We start from the raw sequence: 21,442 nt of genomic DNA on the forward strand, positions 1-21,442 counted from the left end.
CATTTACAATTCTACCTGCTGACCTAGTTCATGTGGGCTGGTATTGTTTTCAAGGTTCATCGATGCTGTAACATATATCAGAACTTAATGTCTTTTTTTGGGTGAATAATATTTCATTTTCTGGACACACTATTTTGTTTACCTATTCATCCGCTGATGGACATTAGGGTTGTCTCTAACTTTAGTTATTGTGAATAAACCTGTGGTTAACACTGGTGTACAAATATCTGTTTCAGTCTTTGTTTTCAGTCAGAAAGAGTCGGACATGACTGAGCGTCTTCACTTCACTTCACCTAGAATAGGTGGCCCACATGGTAATTCTTTTTTTTTTTCATATGGTAATTCTACATTTAGCTTTTTGAGGAATCCAAACGGTTTTCCACATTGGCTTCACCATTTTGTGTTCCTACTAGCCATGACTGAGCGACTTCACTTTCACTTTTCACTTTCATCCATTGGAGAAGAAAATGGCAACCCTCTCAAGTATTCTTGCCTGGAGAATCGCGGGGATGGGGGAGCCTCATGGGCTGCTGTCTATGGGATCACACAGTCAGACACAATTGAAGCGACTTAGCAGCAGCAGCAGCAGCAGCAGCAGCAGCAGATGTGTGAGGGCTCATTTTAGCCATTGTAGTAGATATGAAGCGGCATCTCATGGTAGTCTGATTTGCATTTCTCCTGTGACTCAGGATGTTGAACATCTTTTCATATTCTTGTTAGCCATTTGCCTACTTCTTTGGAGTAATGCTGAGTTGTTTGTATATTTTGGAAATTAAGTCCTTATTGGCCAAATCATTCGCAAATATTTTCTCCCAGTCCACAGCTTGTCTGTTTTGTTTGTTTACGGTTTCCTTTGCTGTGCAAATACTTCTAAGTTTAACTAGGTTCCATTTGTTTATTTTTGCTTTTATTTCTATTGCCTTGGGAGACTGGGGTCATTATGTTTTAAGTGGCAACAACATACAGGAAGATTTTTTCATCCAACCCTTAAAGTAGGAGTAGTTTGTTTACAACAGATATAATTGTATTTTTCCTACCATATTATTCTGTTCTTTTTCTCAGGGTTATCTTTGCTTTTTTTCCCATCTACTTCATTGTCTTCTCTTAAATTGATTGTGTCTTTATTTCCTTTTCTACCTAAATTAGTAGACTCAGAAATAACTTCTCTATTATTTTAGCACTTAATCTTAAATTTTTAAGTTATTTTTTTTAAAGAATGCTAAAATACTTTGGCTCTGCTCAGTTTTCTTCTAGCCTTATGGCTCACTCTTTCTAGTATTTTAGTTTAACCTTGTTTTCATATAAAATTCATTAGTAGTATTTTGGTTTTATATAGTCAATGTTAATTTAGGATTACCCACCTTTTTCTCTTTGCTCATCATGAATTTTTTAAAAAGTTTTATTGAGATGTAACTTGTATACCAGGGACTTCCCTGGTGGTCCAGCAGTTAAGGCTCTGTTTCCACTGCAGGGGGCACAGGTTCGATCCCTGGTCAGGGAACTAAGATCCCACATACCATGTGGTATGGGCAAAAAAAGAAAAAAGGTAGCTCATATACCATACAATATACCCATTTAAATTATACAACTCAAGTTTTTTTTAGCATATTCACAGAATTGTTCAACCATCATCACAATCAATTTCAGAACATTTTCATCTCTCCTAAAGAAACCTCATACCCATCACTGAACATTCCCCATTCACTACAAGCTTCCAGTCCTTTGCAGCCACTAGTCTACTTTCTGTCTCTATAGATACATGTTGCTCTTTTAGACTGCCTTCATTCACTTAGTATTTTAAAAAACTCATGCTTGCTATAGCACTTATCAGTACTTAATTCCTTTATATTGCTGAATAAAGTCCACTGAGTTAATATACCACATTCCATTTATCCAGTCATGAGTTGGTAGATATTTCGGTTTTTTCCACCTTGGGGCTATTATAAATACTGCTGCTGTGATTATGCCTGTATAAGTTTTTGTATGAACATGTTTTACTTCTTTTGGGTATATATCTAAGGAGTGAAATGCTGGGTCATATGGTAACACTATGTTACTTTCTGATGAACTGCTAAACTAAATAGTTCAGAGGCTATACCTTTTACATTCCCACCAGCAATCTGAAAGGGTCCTAATTTCTCCACATTCTTGTCAACACTTGTTATGATCTTATTTTACTCACCCTAGTAGATATCGGCTCATTATATTTTTGATTGGTATCTCCTGCTTATTGTTGCTTCTTCTCATATAGTGTGGAGTTCTGTAATTCCACACTGTAGTTATTTTTTGTGTGTGATGTCTTGAAGACATTATCCCATCATCTTCTTGCTTCTTTTATTGAGAAATCTTCTTAGTGAAATCTATTAATCATTTTTTCCCTCTAACGTCCTTTAAATTCTTATCTTTGTCTTTGATGTTCTTCAGTTCACCAAATTCACATCTTGATGTGGGAGAAAAAATGGCAATCCACTCCAGTATTCCTGCCTGGAAAATCCCATGGACAGAGCGTGAAAGGCTACAGTCCATGGGGCTGCAAAGAGTCGGACACAAGTTAGCGACTAAACTGCAGCAGCAGAGACTCCTTTGCCCAGAAAAATTTTTTGTATTGTTTGTTTTGTCCAGAGTTCTAAGTTAGAATTGGGGAAAACAGAACAATGACTGTTGGAGTCGTCAGACTGGAGAGACTTTGCAGATATTCAGACTATCTCCTTTTGATACAAAATCATCATGTAAACAATGCATTTCGTACATTCAACATTGTTATAGTCTGTGTGCTTTCACTATTGCAAGAGTCCTTAAAATTGAATGTGAGATAATCATTTTCTTCTTTTACTCTCATTAGAGCCTCTGATAAAATGCTGAATACAACTGAAGACTTTCTTAATATGGAAAAAAAAAGACATCTTGCAGTATTTTTTATTTTTAGACTGAGGATTATGCTTCCTGAATCCCAAGAATTTCATAAATTTTGTCATATTCTTTTTGAAAATTGCTTAGCCTTCATTCTTTCACTTTAGAATGACTGTCAGATGTATGTTGAATCTTCTATTTCTATTTATCTACTGTGCTGCATCCTGGACAATTTCCTCACATCTTCCAGTTTTAGAATATTCAATGTAGTTGATATGCTGTTAAGTGGATTTTCAAAAATTCAACAACTTTTTCATAATTTCTAGGAAATCTATTCATTTATCTTTTTAATGTACTTGTTCCCTTGTGGCTGAGCTGGTAAAGAATCCACCTACAACATGGGATACCTGGGTTCGATCCCTGGGTTGGGAAGATCCCCGGAGAAGGGAACAGCTACCCACTCCAGTGTGGCCTGGAGAATTCCATGGACTGTATAGGCCACGGGGTTGCAAAGAGTCAGAAACAACTAAGTGACTTTCACTTTTCTTATTTTTTTATATAGTTTCTCATTCTCTTATGTTTTCTTTCTTTCATGTCCTCCACAGTCAGCACAATGTCATTTCAAGAAGCTACTGTTTTATTTTTCAGTTCCCCTTTCATTACCCAAATTGGGAAATTTTTAAAAAAATAATTCAGCTACCTTACAAAGTTTGTTTGGGTTATATTTTACCTGTCATTTCTAGATTTTTTTAAGTGGAAAGGCTTTCAATATTTCTCAATCATTTTTTATAATATTCAAAAACAAAAATTTTAACTGAATTAGAAATGTGTCTATCTGGATGAGTCATAGCTTTTAGGCTATTTATTTCTAAGGTAAGCAGTCATCTACTGGAATGGGAAAATTGCTCTTTCCTTGTTGCTATTCAATAAATGCCAGATGAAAACAATTCTAAGATGCCTTGCTGTTGTTCAGTTGCTAAGTCATGTCCGACTCTTTATGACCCTATGGACTGCAGCATGCCAGGTTCCCTGTCCTTCACTATCTCCAGAAGTTTGTTCAAATTCATGTCCAGTGAGTCAGTGATACTATCCAACTATCTCATCCTCTGATGCCCCCTTATCCTCCTATCCTCAATCTTTCCCAGCATCAGGGTCTTTTCCAGTCAGCTCTTCGTATCAGGTGGCCAAAGTATTGGAGCTTCAGCATCAGTCCTTCAAATGAATATTTAGGGTTGATTTCCTTTAGGATTGACTGGCTGGATCGCCCTGCAGTCCAAGGGACTCTCAAGAGTTCTCCAAGGCCACAGTTCAAAAGCATCAATTTTTTGGCTCTCAGCTTTCTTCATAGTCCAGTTCTCACATCCACACCTGACTACTGGAAAAACCATAGCTTTGACTATATGGATCTTTGTCAACAAAGTAATGTCTTTGCTTTTTAACATTCTGTGGGTTTGTTATAGCTTTTCTTCCAAGGAACAAGCGTCTTTTAATGTCATGGCTGCAGTCACCATCTGTAGTGATTTTGAAGCCCAAGAAAATAAACAGCTGTCACTGTTTCCCTCTTTCCCCATCTACTTGCCATGAAGTGATGGGATCAGATGCCATGATCTTCAGTTTTTTAATGCTGAGTTTTACGCCAGCTTTTTCCCCTCTCTTCTTTCACCCTCATTACGAGGCTCTTTAGTTTCTCTTTGCTTTCTGCCATTAGAGTGGTATCATCTGCATATCTGAGGTTACTGATATTTCTCCCAGCTCTATTCCTACTGCTTGGAGTAGACTCTATAATCATCCCATCACAGGATATGAAAGCCATCATTTTATAAACTCAAAGTTTTCATTCTCTATCACCCAAAAGAAAAGTGAAAAGTAAAAGAAAACATCTTTTTTCTTTTATTAACTAAGAAAAATTTTTATTTAAACTGTGCAATCAATCAGTATTTTAGACAGCAGTTTCATAAACATTTTGGCATTTAAACTTTTATTCATTTTTGGCATGACCTGTAGGATAGTATATAAACTATCCTGAGGATGGGAAAAGTAGTAGGCAATATTTACTATGATGCTAGAAAAAGAAAACAAACCCACATTATTAAGCAAAATATGTTTTAAAAAAAGACATTAAAAAGGTACATTCAAAATCAAGGCAAACATTTGCTTTCTTCATGCAATGGAGTTCACAGAGCTGATCCCCTGAGTCAAGTATAAAATTAAAATAACTCAGCTCTAGAGTCCATTAGCTAGTCTGCAAATGCTGCCCTTACAAGAAAATGGTATACAGAGTGAAAGGACCCAGAACACCCATGATATGAAACAATATACAGCTGGCTCCCACACTTTCATTTAATTCACATCTTTGAAGAAAATAGAAAAAAAATCACACATACACAGACATAAAATATTGTCCAACAACAGCAACAGACAGACAAACTTAATATATGTCTTCTAGTCTACTGATAGGCTAAGGCAATGTGTGTGAATTAAGGCTTTGCAAATTTCTTTAACAGGCTCATGTTAAATCATTGGTAATCATTTTCATTTGCAAACAGAATAAAGAATGTGGTAAAAGGGAGAAAAATGTTTCAGATAAAAATTTTTAAGTATTTTTTGCTGCTATTTTTAAAGATAGTTCTTCAGAAAAACAAACTTCTGTAACATAAATTTTAAAGATAAAATCTGTAAATTAAAACTATGTCTATGTCTACTTACGAGATACAAATGAGTAAATCAAGAAAGGTGTTCAGAATCTCATGGATTATACAAAGAGTGATATTTGCTGGTTCAACAAAGTTAGGGAAAATATTTCCTTTCTCTAAAAAAAGATAATCATGTAATTCTTGTCAATAAGCCTTAAAGGTTGACCTGAATAAACTAGAATTAGATGCCAGTATGTCTTACCCTAAAATTTATTCCAAACAGTTTAAAGAAATTTGGAAATGCCCCATAATCTTGAAAAAGTAGATCTGTTAGAGAAGAATCCTAAAAATGCACTCTGTCCTTACCCATCTACCTCTCTAGGGATATTTGACTCTCTCCCTAAATCTTCAAAAGCCAAGATATCAAAAAATAAAAGATTTAAATTAGGGTAAGATGATTTCATGTTTAGTACTTTCAAAAGCACTGTAAATCCCCTTGTTCAGCATATAGATTTACCTACATTAAAGATGAGTGTTTAAATCCCTGTCTACATCTTTTATCCCCCACTTTCTTCTGGTAGTTTTTTTTTGGTGAGTATATAGAAAACCAAAGCATTTTTCATTTTAGCACAGGCAAATGTAATTGGAAAGGCTGCCAGGTAAAGAAAGAAAAAGCTATTAAGATATGTTTCACAGCTGAATAGAAATGACTTTAGAATTCTAATTATTTATACTTTTAAGTTTTCAAAGTACCACTGCTTCATTCTGCACAACAAAGTATGGAATAAAAGGAACAAAAAATGAGTTAAGGATTTTTTTCCTACCAATTTTCAAAATGGTCAAGGACTAGAATTTAGGTGTGCCAAAGACTAACGTTATGCTTGTTCTACTACATGATTCTCCTTCAACTTTTCTCCCTCCTATATTAATTAGGTTGAATTCAAATAACACCTATGCTCTTCAGATCTAGCAAAACAGGGATGACTGGTTACAGGCCTGGCTCTTTCCAGTTAATAAATTTCTAGTTAGATTTGGGGACAACAGGAAAATTACAAAAAATAAAAATTAAATTCTGAACACCTATTCTAATAAAGAAGTGCTTGAATAGTTAAGGGCTCCAAAAAACCATATCTCCCTTATTTAATGCAACTGTAGGCACAAGCATCAGCTTTCACACTCAGTTCTGACTAAGAGAAATGGAAGGTTTCAAGGAGAAAAGAAGGGTGGTTAGGAGATGACAAAGAGTGAGTTACAGCCCGTCTAAACTCCTCCTGTGAATAAATGGATGTAAGACAGACTTCTCTCTGTTGGTTGGCTATGACTATGCGGATAGGTTGTGTTGACAGAGAGGAAGGTACCATGAGCCTAGGTAATTAAATATCATGTCTTAGCTGAGATGATGTATCACAGTAGAAATACTGTAAATGACGCAGTTGGACCAACTTGGGTTTGTGTCTTGGCTAAGCACCATACTAGCTGTGATCTTTGGCAATTTAGACATTTTAAACCTACTTCCTGATCTCTAAAATGAGGATAGTATTTTACTCTGTAGAATGTACCAATATGCATAGCTGAAGCATGTTTATGGCACATCACATATGCTCAGTAAATGGCACATCCCTTTCTAAGGAACAGAATCACAAGTGGCTGAAAAATGACCAGCACTCTTAACCTTACTCATAATATCATCAAGGGCTCTACCTCCTAAAGGAGAAAGCTTTATCTTGTTCGTTGAAGAAATGCTAAAACTTAGGGGAGAATTATAAACTATCCTTTATATCTGAAAGAAGGCTTGATTGACATGATCTAGGAATCAGAACAAACTACAGCAGTGGAATCTAAAGCTTTCTAGGAAAAGGAACAATTGACATCAAAGAAGAATTACAAGAAAGATAAAATTTCCCAGGAGTTCTACATGCTGATAAGGTTAAGTGGAGGCTCTAGCTAAGGCTCATGGAAAATCAAGAAGCTATATCAAATTGAAAACCAAACAGTGGCTTGTGAAGCTGAAGAAATAAGCCTGACTTACAAGTCAGAAGGCGTGCATGTTGCAAAATGCTTTTAAAAGGAAATGAAGAACTTGAGCATAATTCTGTTCATCTACTCTGAATTCCTATGTTTCAGGTGTTTTCCTCCACTCTACCATAACAATCACTTAAGAGAAAAGGACAAAGCTCAACTATAATAAGAACAGGTTTCAAAAATTTCTGATAAAATTCCATAAAGTTAGAGCCAAATATTAGGAAACTTTGCTGTTAAACAGATGGAACTGAGATGTTAATTCACAAACTAAGTATTAAAAAGTTTAAAGTTGATTTGTCTTTGCAAGTGATTTAGAGAGAAAGCTTAATGTGTACATTTGATAGGCGATAAGCCAAGGTTTTCATATCTTTGAAATTTTGAAGATTCCCAAGGGACACATGACTTCACACTTCCAATCTCTGTAATGCAATAGACATTTTATGGGGATCAGAGTTCTACAGAAATAATGTACCTGTTGTAAGCAAAATAATGGCCACCCACAAAAGTCCACACTTAAATCCCAGGACGCTGAGTATGTTACCATACAGGGCAAAAAAGGACACTAAGGATGTGATTAAGTTAAGAATTTTCAGATGGAGAGAGTACCCTGGTTTGTCCAAATGGGCCCCATCTTATCAAGTGAGTCCTTAACATTCGAGAGCCTTTCCTGGTTAGGGTCAGAAAAAGAGATATGTTAATGGAAGTGGGTCAAGAGAGCTGCTATGTAGCTGACTTTGAAGACAGAGGGTGGGATCTACAACTTCTAAAAGCCAGAAAAGACAAGGAAATGAACTTTGTTTTATCCCATTAAGACCTGTGTCAGACTTCTGACCTACAGAACTGTAACATAATAAATCTGTGTTGCTTTAAGGCCTTCTTTGTGGTAATTTATGATAGCGGTAGCAAGAAAATAATACAGTATCTGTCTGGTAAAAATGCAAGACTGTCATGTTAATCTTAAACACCTTCAAAAGCTTACCAGGGGAAATCGCCTGAGAAGATTAAAGCCTGCAAACATACACATTGCATTAGCCTGCAATCTTACGTCCTGAGCATAAATCAGCTTCACACAATTCTATGTATGTGTCCTTCTAAACATCAATAAAATTCACAATTAGACAACTGATTGTGTATGGTGATCTCCAGAACCCTCTATTCTGTGCTCCCAGAAATTATGACCATTAAACCAAAGCAGTTTTATCAGAGACCCACGTGGCAAACTGTCAGAAACAAAATCTACAAAATACATGTTTAGTCTTACATCATGACTCTTTCAATATTCTTGAGCTATTTTTTACATTCACTATTAAAATTTTACATGCAGTGAAATATAAATGTATATGTGAATCATGACAGCCACTGCTGAGGTGGAACCACATCTGGATATTCTAGCATTAAAAAATAAAAAACCTTTCAAATCCATCTTTTTTGTGAGACTCAATTGTCTCCAAAGGTGTCTTTGTGGACCTGAACAATGACCCTGAGTCATCAACATGAGCAAGCACGATGTCCTTAACAAAGCCAAGACAAACCAATGCAAATCACTGTCATTGTTCCCAAGGTTGGCACCACTCTTGTTTGAAGCTAAGGCAAATAAAAAGCACTTCCCCGAGGATCTAATTTCCCTGATGTGCCAAAGCTAATTTTTTAAAGCCACTTAGTGGATAAAGTTGTGTCCTTACTTTTAAGCTAATCAAAATATAAAACTCTGTATTTCATGAACAAAATATTTGTTTTACCCATGGTTCCACTGAAGTTTGAAATAGCAAGCTCCCTTGCTGCAATTAAAATATGTCAATTTACGAACAACTTCAAAGAGCACATCTATCAAAGAACAGCCACTTGAAAATTGATATGATTCATTTCCTTGTTACATCCCATTGCTCCCCAGACATGAGAACATCCTTGTTATTAAGTGACTGCCTCAAGCCTTCAGTAAACCAGATAATGCTTTAAGCAGGAGGAAGGCTGCAAAGGCTGATTCAGGGTTTGCCACAATGCCCCGCAATGGAAGAGCTTGCTGATAATTCTGTTGACATCCCACACTCAGGGTGCTTAGGAAAGTATCACACCATTTGGCAAAAACATCCTGTGGTTGAATCAGCAGATTCAATGGAAAGTCCCTTTGTATGCTGTTTGTATACAGACTGAGTTCTGGAGAGACAAGTTTGGTTGACATAGAAACAAGAAACAACAGTTTAATGTACAACTAAATCTGCCTATATGAGGAGGAAACCTTAAATTTATCTTTGGTTTTTTAAAAACTTGCTGATAAAAAGCACAGGAATTAAAATACTGATAAATACCAATATAACTGTATTGCTTTTAATTATGTAAACTTAGCCCTTTGATACCCTTTGCTACTAAAGCTAGAGTCTCTATCAGCCTCTAAATAAATTTATTTCAAATCTGCTCATCTTTACTTACTTACAGGCTAATCTATATACTTAAATGGTCTTTGGTATGAAAATACTGATGAGCAGTATCTTGTAATATTTGGCATAAAAATGACATGCACGTATTAGTACTTATAGCAAATAAGTCTTTGGAAAAGAAAATAGTTACTATTTGCATATTAGCCCCTTCAGAGTGAAACACCATGAAGTAACACCACTGTGAAAGATGAATGAGAACCTTCACATTTTAGTTACAATTTCATACTTAAGACTTCAAAGAAGTTAGCTTTGGCCAAGTAAAAAGAAGTCTTTGGTGTATACTAAATATCTTATTCATGATACTAAAATATTTGTCTTTGGTGAAAAGATTTTTTTTCCTCTCCAACAAGTAGTTTCAACAATTTCAAAATACTATAATACTGTATAGCTGAAGATTTACTTGCTGAAGAGAAAAAATTACACTTGAAATTCTTTGGAACTATCTGCTGGTGAAGAACTTTTAAATGCTCTGGTAACAATAAGGTAGTTATTACTAGTCTAATTAACTATAACAATCAATATATCCCCTATTATTCTGGGTTAGTAACTACTTGTATAAGCTTCATACCTATAGATGTTTCTAGTTAATTCAATTTGGAGGGAAATCATAGTTGAATTTTCACTCTCTACTGAAACTTCTTTGGTAATAAGATTATTATGAAAAAATCTTATACAAGAACAAAATGAAAAGGTGAAAGAGTAAAAAACATACTGGTAAATAATTAGCAAATAGTTACAGCCTAAAGATCTACAATAACTATGGGCCTATTCATCAAAAACAAAACAAAATACTTTCCTTAAGGACTTCAAATTATCAATTTTAGGCTTTTAAAATGATTCAAATGAATAGCTTCCTAGACAGGATGGATGATGTTTCAACTTTATAGATTTTGTTTGCCTTTTAACGGAAGTTTTAAAAAAATAAAATGAACTCATTGTACTTCTTCCTTTTAGATACTGATAAAAGTTGGCCCCACATACTTTCTACTTACAAGCCCACAAAGATATACCCTGTCAATTTGCCCATGCTTCCATGAGGCAGCTCAAAAGTAACAAAATGTTCCCTGAGTACAGGAAAAAAAAATAACACTAGAACAACTTTAAAAGGAGGTAGTATAAACAGGAGCTATAAAGGCAGGAGCAGCATTTTTCCTTGCCTCAGATTGTTCACCTAAAGCTCTGCTTTTTTGTTTCACCATGAAGCCCATACTTAGATAACTAAATGGAGAACTGTGAATTTAGTTCAGAACTGCATTAACTGGCACTTAATGGTGGTCTGCTTCTGAGCACATCCAATTTGGCACAAAACTACAGGTTGAAAACAACCAAAAAATGTTGTTACCATCAGATACTGGAAAAGAAGATGACAGAGATGGGACTATTATCCAATAATATTTTTTTGTCTTTAGAACACCATTTAACGTGACCTCATCCCCAGTCTATAAACAAAGGTTTCAAGGGGGATAAAGATTCCTTTTAAAAAGAGGCTCAAAAGTCATTTCCAGATAATTTGAAGAAATATTTTTTAAAGGATAAGGGGATCCCCTCTCTATACCATGGGTTTAATTCTTTATCATCTCCCACTGCTGGGCACCTAATAGGTAACTGTCTTAAAATTCAGAGAAGGACTATTCTGTGTGGCTAAGTAAACAGTTTACTGATTTCAAACCAGCAAGAGGATTAACTCACTACTGGCGTTAGCATTCCTCACTCACAGCATCGACACTGAAGGGAGATTAAACCGAGTACCAAATTCTCTTAAGAATTCAAGAATTTTCAACAAACAAGTTAGTAGAGCTTAGAATACTTATCCCTAAACAAACCTGTATGAAAACAAACCCAAATGCTTTGATAAAACACTGTACATTAAAACAGGTATTGATGAAATCCAAGAAGCTCTTAAGGCAACTTTTGGTACTCTTATCCTGAGCAACTTCATGAATATTAAAAAAGTATAAGGCAAAGAAATTCATAATATATAATGGAAGGCACTGTTGCCGTGATAACCTCAAGCTCATTTTACTGTCTACTGTTGCATTTATCCTCATTATTAATATTGAATGAAACTTTTTTTTTCCTACCCCTTTTGGGCTTCCCTGGTGGCTCAGATGGTAAAGAATCCGCCTGCAATGCAGGAGACCTGGGTCACCAAGCTGGGATTTATACAAAAGAAAACTGCACACTCTAACTTATTTTCTTTAAAAATCTGTTTTCTACAAGGCGTTTTGCAACTAATTCTGGAAAGGTTGAGGCTGCTTTGCAAACTAAGACAGTGCAGACTTTGGCCAACCATCAGACAAAGGAACAGGCTGAAAAGGCACGGCTTCCAGGCAGGCCAGGGTGCGGGACACAGCAGATAAAGCGCTCGGACTCTGCCCACAACACAGAAGCCCTTGATGCAAGAGGGTTCCCTGTATGCTACTGAACAGTCCCATTCTCAGAAGAGATAGACTTTTTTGTGCTGGTCATTCAGTAAAGTCAACAGCCCACTCTTCTCTTCTCAGTGGTTTCAGTCCTCACAGCTAGAGGTGTTAAATGATCCAAACCATGAAGAGGTCATAGTTTGTTGTTATTGTTGTTTTAACTCAGAGCTTCAAATAAACATTCTTACTCACCTACCTATATGACTCCTTGGATCACACACATGACACATACAGCAACTGAAAACAAAACGCTACTAGGAAGTATCATCATTTATGCAGCTGAGATCAACTATCACAACGAATGAGGTAACAAAGTTGTCTTCTGAGTTTGCCCTCTGGCAAACTGAGGTAGGTAGTCAGCAAAGGGGCTTTCAAAAGTCTTCCCTTTGCTCCAGTGATATATTTTATAATCCAGTCAAACACCTTGACTGTCTTTTCACATTGCTGACAATGAAACATTCAAAATACGTGAGCTTAAAGATTAAAAAAAAAACATTCAAAAAAGGTGAGATACCCAATAAGATACCAAGATACCAAGAGTTTCACAAAAGGCTTTGGCTCTCTGTTCATTGTCCTTCGAACAGACTTAAAGGTGAGAATACCTGGATGTGGCTGTCTAGATTGGAAAATCCTTTTTCTCAAAGCAAAGCCTGGCAGGGGCTGGCTGAGAAACTGAAGAGGAAGTTTGCTCAGCACCCGACCGCACTGCAGTCTCTTCACACTTTCTCACCAAGGGGTCCCCACCCAAATCGCTGCCGGTGAAGGAACTGGGGGTTAGGGGTGTGGTACTTATAACTGAGGACAGGTGTATTTCATCATTGGATTCATGGGAGAACCTTCCAGAATCCCCAGTTTCGTGGCTGCCTTCACTGTTGGCTGAATGCTCAGTATCAGCTGCAACACCAAAGGGTCTTGGGAAGCTGGCTGTCTGACCTGGGGAGCTGGGGGAGTCTTCATCGCTGATTAGTATGGTAGTGCCTGGCTGGTAAAGGCAGACCGCTTGAGTAAATCTTCTTTGAGGCTAGGTAAAAATACATAAAACACCATCAGTGATAACAGAGTGCTCTGAAAAATAATAAATCTGGTTTTACGTATTTCATATATTCTGAGATAGCAAATCAATGGGGTATATGGGTGAAAAGTTTATCATCACGAAGGAACTGCCAATGGTTCTCCAAGCAGTGGGAACACATCAGAATTCCTGAGGCAAGTGAAGTGTCAGAAGGCTTCTTCAGTGGTTTTGATGCAGGCTCCTGCCTCAACCCTTTCTCCATTATCCCCCAGCCCCCCCTGAAAACCACAGCTCTGATTACAATTCCAACTGTCATGTCAATCATCAATCCCCAGGTCTTTCCATACAGTCATGCCCCAAATTAATAAAATCATATCCAGAAAGAATACCAAAGTTAAAAAAAAACACTCATTTACATTTTTCTCTTTTTAAAATTATCATCTCACACACCATGAGTATTGAAAGAGTTTTCCCATTTAGGGGAGTTACCTGCTCAGCTTTTATCTTCTTAGAATCTTGGAAAAAGAGCCATTTTTTCTTAGGGGTGTTTTTAACTATAGGACCATAGCTATTAATTATCAGGTCAGTTCCTCCCTGTAGATATTAAAAGAGGAAAATTTCAGTGTATTACAAGTACACAAAATTTTAAAATGTTAAAAGAAAAATATGATCACAGACACTATTATTTCTTCTTCTACACAGTGGCACACAACAACTATGGGGTATTTGTTAGTGATAAAAAAGATATAATAAGTTTATTCCTAAGAGGCAATGCTGAAGTATTTGGATTGAAGTGTAATAATCCCAAAATTTACTTTCAAATGACAGGCCGAACAAAAATATATAGCAAGAGATACAGAACTATGAAAAGATACTGACAATTATTTGTGCATTTATTATTTTTCAAATTTTCCACATGACTGAAAACTTTAAAAAGGATTTAGGCAGATAAACATAGACTCACAGGGCTTCCCTAGTGGTCCAGTGGCTAAGAATCTGCGTGCCAGTGCAGGGGACGCAGGTTTGATCCCTGGTCCGGGAAGATCCCACATGCTGCAGAACAACTACTGAGCCTGGGCTCTAGAGCCTGCGAGCCACAACTCCTGAAGCCTGTGAGCCTTGAGCCTATCCCCTGCAACAAGAAAAGCTACCACAATGCAAAGCCCACACACCACAACCAGAGCAGCCCCTGCTTGCTACAACTAGAGGAAGCCCACACGCAGCAATGCAGACCCAGAGCAGTCAAAAGCAATCAATGTTTTAAATGCTATAAAATTTTTAAAAAAAATGAACCTGCATACCCTCAACAAAATGACGATAGACAGGGGATCAACTCTTGGGCTAATAATCCAAGGGAAGTCAGAGACCTGGCCTCTCAATTGCCCTCTGCTTCACTCAGGTCCCCAGCTGTGCTCTGCCTCCTTCACTTTAGAGTCTCTCTCTTTCCCATGTCTTCTTCCCCTTTTCACTTCTCCTCAATCCCTTCTCATGTCTAGTTACAAGTTAATAATAACACAACAATAATGTATTTTAGTAGTTTTGTGCTTATTTAAAAGTTTTAGGTTCTGATTTTCTAGATTAGTTTGAAATAAGTTAAATGGCTTATGTATCAGAATATAAAAGCTAAATTAAGTTATAACAAAACAGAAAACAGGAATAGCAAAAATCAATTCACTATTATTTACCCATTGCATGTATCATATATAGCACCATGATAGCTAGATACATGTAAACTGCATTTGTTAAATTTAATTGTATAAAATTAAATATTGAAACTTCCCAAAATTCTGTTATATTTTTGATATTCTAGATTTGGGGGAAGGGTTGGATAAGAAGAATGTGTAACAGGATTTGGCAAACTTTTTCCATCAAAGGGCAGAACACATACGGCCTCTGCTTCATTTTTCTCTTTCTCCTTTTTTGTCATCCCCAAACTATCCTTTAAAAATGTAGAAATTATACTTAGCTCAGGATGGCCATACAAAAACAGGCCACAAGCTGGCTTGAGCTGGGTTACAGTCTGCAGATACTTTATTTATAACATGCTGGTTATGAGAACTATTTAATAATGTACAATATCTAATGCTGCAATGTGACTAAAAATAATTTTCACTTGGTGTTCATAATGCTTATCACTGTACCACTACTACCAGCAGTGGAAAGGACATGAAATGACATCCTCCAATGAATTTCTTTACTGTATCCAACTTCCTAAGGCCATGAAGGGAAGGATCTTGAAACACCTATTCAGATACTTCATATTTTTTAAAATGTAATTTACATCTGGAATATTCTGATGCTCCATTTAGTTCTAAAATCAAATAAACTAAATTCCATCCAGTATATCCAGAACAATCCAGATTATAGTAAATATGGACTGATAACCTTGGTGCCCTTATTTACAATATCTCAGCTCGATATGATCCAAACTAAATGAATTTAGGCTACTTGCTCATTTTTTATTTATCTTTTTCATCTTTTATTCTTTTATCTACCCTATCTTCTTCTCCCCAAATTTTATGCAAGGAAGAATCTGAGTGAAATGGTTTCACATTTCATTATGTGGACTATGGCCATCATACATTTAATATATAATTTTGGGGTAAGATTTTACACATAAAGAGAAGATGAGTGGTGGGAAAGATTATGCAGCACAACAGCCCATCAGCTCAGAGTACCTTGGCATCAATGAAGCTATTTGGCATGATCATTGGCATCAAGGACTCTTCATTTTCTATGGCTCCTTCCAGGTTCTTCCCTTCATTTCCACTGGCTCGGGAGGCACTGATACGAGGTAACTGCTGAGTTCCATTCTGGCCTGTCTTGGAGACAGTTGATTTCCTGAAATATTGAATGAAAAGGAAATCTTCTAAGGCAACAAGAAGAGAAAGGCAAATGTACCAAACTTGGTGAAATCTGGGACATTCACAACTTTGCAAACAATGGACTTCCTTAATGCCTGTTTATCAAATATCCTTAGAAATGACTAGATTTTAACTCCAACTCACTGATGCAAACTTTTATGATGGAAGACAGCTTCTTATTGTTTTTTGGCCCCAATGTCTGTTTATATAAAATTACTTTTTACAAATACTTAGTAAAAACCTTAATATTTATTTACAAAGTACTATTAATTATTGTTGCTTATTTATAATTTATGTAGAAATTATAATTTTTAAAATCTACATGTTCTCCTTCAGGTCTGCAGATTTTCACACTAACAGAACAATTAATGATGACAAATTTATAGCAGCACTTCTGCAAGATCTGGGCATCACTAAAATAATGTACAGAAAAATTTCATTAAAAAGTTCTTGGGAAACAAGAAAACTGAATGGTAAAATGAAACACACTTGTGCGTACTGTGTTTCTATGCATAAGTACCAAAAACATATAGAATAAACTCTGAAAAACCTCTAACAATAGAGAGTCTAGTGATGGAGATTACCTAAAAACGATGTGTATCTGACTTCAGTTTTTTAATTTAATAGAGAACTTTAAGAAAATAAATGAAGGCAAAAGTCAAAATATAAAAGTTTAGAAACAGACAAATTCCCTGAATGCTGAGAATTTAGCTGAAGTCAAAATCACAGATAAAACTGCCCGACAAAGAGTTTATAGAGAACTAATCCCCAGCTATTACATTTCTTTTAATCCATGTCTGGAGAATCCTAACCATGTGTCCTGTGGTGGTGAGGGTAGAGCTCTCAAGTGACTCAGACATTTCAGGCTACTTAAATATGAAAATAGTCCAGGCAGTAAGGAATTCTCCAATCAGGAGATACATCAGATTAAGCATGTCATTAAAAAAAAAGCCAAAAAAAAAAAAAAGCCAAAGGATATACTTTGTGTTTCTCAAAATACCAAGAAAATGAGGACACTAGGTCTTCACTTAAGAATATTTTGTTGGCACAGCAGTTTTTTTCAAATGGTGAGAGAATAATCTTCCAGAGTAAGCACATCTCTCTAGCTGCAAGAACTCAAGTAATAAAACATTCATTTTTAAGTGGGAAAATCCCAGTTCCTCTAAAAGGCACTTGATTTTGTTTCTGTGGTTACTGTAATTTAAATGTTAATCAGCTCAACAGCTCTAGCAATGGAAACACACCTGGCTTTACTTCGGTATATCAAGATGAGACCACAGATGAGGATGCAGGTCAAGGCTATGCCAACACCTACAGCAATGCCAGTCATTGATTTCTGGTCCAGATGGTAATAGCCTGAATAAACTAGAAGGGGAAGTACATGTATCAAAATCAATCAAAAAATAAATGACCCCATATATCATAATTCTTAGATATCAGCTTTTCAATACTTTGTCTTCCTCTCATAGGAAAACTTTTGACAGTATCCGTGTCTAAGCAAAAAAGATGTATTACTCTTTTATCAGGGAACTTAAAATTGGCTTATCTTCTCATATTGAAGATTCTAAATATGAGTTCTAGATATTATATCAAATATGAACATCAGTTCAAAATTTATAATGCTAAAAGGCACAAGACAAAGATGTTCATTGATGGGCCAAAGATACCTTTCATGTCATATTACCTTAAAAGGAGATGTGCATATTGAAGATAAGTTTTCCTTATGTATTTTCATACAGTGCTTCTTAAACTTTAATGTGCATAACAGTCACTAAAGGATATGTTAAAGGCAGATTCTGATTCACGAGGTCTAGGTAAAGCCCATATGCAATTCTGCATGTCTGACAAGTTCCTGGGAGATAGTCACGCTGCTGGTCCCTGGACACTTTGACTAGCAAGGTATCTGAGAAGCACATATGAGCTTTGCCCTCGACTTTCCCTGATGATATAGCAGCTACTATGGCTACCTCCTTCCTGAGCTTAAATCTGACTGCCTTGCCTTTCTCTGTCTCTCTCTCTCTTCCCCTGTGTTCCCCTTAAGACATACACAGCACTGAATGGCTACCCTCCGAAGAACTAAGTGCCCTTAATCCTGCCCAGTTCAGCTGGCATTTCCTCCATTAAAGCTGTCCCTGCCACACCCCGCATCCCCACACAGGCACACCTCCCCAGGGAGGAAGAAAAGGGAGCATCTAGTCCTGCGTCCCAGAACTAGGAGATTCCGAGCTAAGTGTGTCTCCACGTGGGAGTGCAGACAGAGCCATGCGGCTTCCCGTCATGTGAGCCTCATAAGCAACAATTCAAGGGGCTGAGCGTGGGCTCAGGGGTGCGGCCAAGGTAGGAGCAGAAATAAAGCACAGGGGAGCTAGAGAAAAGCACAGGTGTTTTCTTTTCCTTAGGAAAATCAGTGATTACAGCAGCATACAGACCTTTGGCATCAGCAGAATCTAAACGCTTGGGCCTCTGATTTGACTCAGGAGTTTCCTTTGGAAGAACTGCCAGCTCCACAGAATTTGAAAAGGGTCCTTCTCCTACCTCATTGGATGCAGATATTTTGACAATATATATATTTCCTGCCACCAGGTTTTCCAGCAGAGCCATGGTTATTGCTCCTATAAATACATCAATTACAAATTAAATAAACTTTATCTTTTATTCACTCTTTGACACATTCATGATCCTTTATTTTTAAAGTATTCTTCTGATTATAAAAGCATCACATTTATTGTGGAACACCTGTAAAATAAAAACACATATAAATAAAATAACAATCTCCCACTGTTACCATTTTGGTGTATTTGTGTGTGTGTGTATGTATGTACCATACATGTGTAAGTACATATCCACTACACATATTTTTATATCCTAGAGTTTTCATTTAACACTGTGCCCATATATAATCCTTCTCTGTAATTTTAAGAGTAGCATATATTTTTGTTTGTAATTTTAAAAGCAGCACGTTTTTTTACTAAAAAATATAAATAAACACATATATGTATAATGTTTTACTCTCTACACAGGTATGGATACAAATAGCATTGAAAACATTTTAAAATGGAATATTTCAAACATGGGTAAAGAGAAAATGACACAAAAAAACTCAGATTCCACAATTATAGTTAGATTTTTTAAATCCAATGTGAGGGACTTCCTTGGTGGTCCAGTGGTTAAGAATCTGCCTTGCAATGGAGGGGATGTGGGTTCCATCTCTGTTGGGGAACTAAGATCCCCACATGCCACAGAGCAACTGAGCCACCACAACTACTGAAGCCTGTCCGCTCTGGAGACTGAGTTTCACAGCTAGAAGAGTCCAAGCAGTGCAGTGGAAGATGCTGCGTGATGCCACAAAGATCCCGCGTGCCGCAACTGACGCTCGGCAGTGGAAGATGCTGCGTGATGCCACAAAGATCCCGCGTGCTGCAACTAATGCGCGGCACAGCCAAAAATATAAACGTCCACTTAAAAAAAATCCAATGTGAGGCTTTTTGGTTTTTTCTTTTTTGGCCACACCTGTGGCTTGCTGGATCTTAATTCCATGACTACTGATTGATCCTGGGCCACGGCAGTGAAAGCACTGAGACCTAACCACTGGACTGCCAGGGAAATGGATGAGAGCTGTCTTTTTGTTACCTTTATGAAATGTTTAAACCACTTACAGCAACTGTGATAGATGATTTTGATCTTATTTCTTAAATTAGAAACACAATTATTTCTGAAAGTATGAATAAGCTTTTCATCTTCCTCATTATTTTCTCAGATTTCTTGAATATAAACAGGTCAGAAAATGCCAAAGCTATGTAGGAACCTCAGAGGGTTGAAGCTCTAGATTAACTAGATTAACCCCAGATTAACTATCAAAATTACCAGCAGCAACATGGCTAGCATCTACTTTTCTCCAGAAGTAGTTATCATTTGAATTTATATATAATTTGGTATTGAAGCGTACCTTCTCTGATGGCATGACTGCCACAGATTCCTATCTGGGCACTCCTGTTTCTTGAGGGGTCTTTCTGCTCTTGTCCTGCCATGGCATTTAAGTATTTTCTTACAAAGGGGCTCTCACCTTAGGAACTAGCCCTAATGTTAAGAAAGCAGATATAAGAGAAATTCAGCCAGGAAGCTATTCCTGCACTGCATTGGTGGGTGGATATTCACAGGGAAACCTAGCTTCCTTATGGTGCTTTCTTCTCATTTTTTGTGACGCAGGGCACCCTTAAAATAGTTTCAAAGAGCTTACAACTGCTGGTAGTCCTCACTCACCACCAGCTCAGAGCTGGCTCCTCCAGTGCACTTGCTACAGTAGTATATTTCATTATGCAAGTGAAGTGCGGGTGATCTTAGAGCTGAGGTCATGATTCAGAGGCTGCCTCTGCAGGTCACATGGAGGGAGGCAGCTGTACAAAGTGGAAATTCGAGGAGCTAAAGGTGGTTTGTTTTCCTGTGCTCTGGTTTCAACTTGGCCTGGAGAGAGTGTGAGCTACTTGAGCACACAACTGTTGAATAAACAAACCAAGCTCTATTTAGAATCAGGAAGAGTCTTTCCACTGTTATGTATTCTTAGCCAGATGAATTAAAAAGCAACAATGTTTGGGACATGTTACAATTAGCTAGAAGGAAGAAAATTTCAATTTCTTCACAGATAGACATATAAATAAATTGCTTCCAATTTATCATATCATACATTTAATTTTAGAGAGCGCTTGGCAAAACCAATCACTACCTAAAATTAAAATTCACTTAAACATTGCAAGCGGATGAGCTGTGTGTGTATGTGTGTGTATGTATGTGTGTATGTGTGTACACATGTTCCCCTTTCTTCCACAAAAAGTCTTCATTATGAGCACAGTCAAGCCCAAGTACTTAAGTAATCTGATTGTCCCTGTATTCTTTCAGCAAGCAGTCTCAATTCTAGGTGGCATGATTATTTCAATCTCTAGCCTTTTATATGCATCTGAATCTTTAACTCGACTAGGAGCTTCACAAACCAGACAGTGTAACGGGCTCAGCGTTGGATCAATGTTGATCAAATCCTGGCATGTTACCAACTAAGTAATTTGCAACTTGGGACATGTCACTGAAGTATACTTTCCTCATGGGGGCAATAATTCCCACCTCATATAATTACTATAAGGATTAAATAAACTACCATGGACAAGCATGTGACACAAGTGTATCTGATCAATGAAAGTAAGTCTTTTTCCTC

At 36.9% G+C, this 21,442-nt stretch overlaps 1 protein-coding gene across 1 annotated transcript in view; it reads right to left on the reverse strand.

Annotated features, from left to right (window-relative positions):
• Positions 12,727-21,442, reverse strand: part of PRTG (protogenin) — a 141,386-nt gene continuing 132,670 nt past the window's right edge. Inside the window, 5 exon segments of the mRNA XM_018054242.1 lie at positions 12,727-13,384; positions 13,865-13,969; positions 16,054-16,216; positions 17,484-17,604; positions 18,669-18,851. Of these exon segments, the coding sequence (XP_017909731.1) occupies positions 12,980-13,384; positions 13,865-13,969; positions 16,054-16,216; positions 17,484-17,604; positions 18,669-18,851 (977 nt within the window). The 3' untranslated portion in view covers positions 12,727-12,979.

This window comes from Capra hircus, chromosome 10 (genome assembly GCF_001704415.2).
Source record: "Capra hircus breed San Clemente chromosome 10, ASM170441v1, whole genome shotgun sequence".
Classification (NCBI taxonomy): domain Eukaryota; kingdom Metazoa; phylum Chordata; class Mammalia; order Artiodactyla; family Bovidae; genus Capra; species Capra hircus.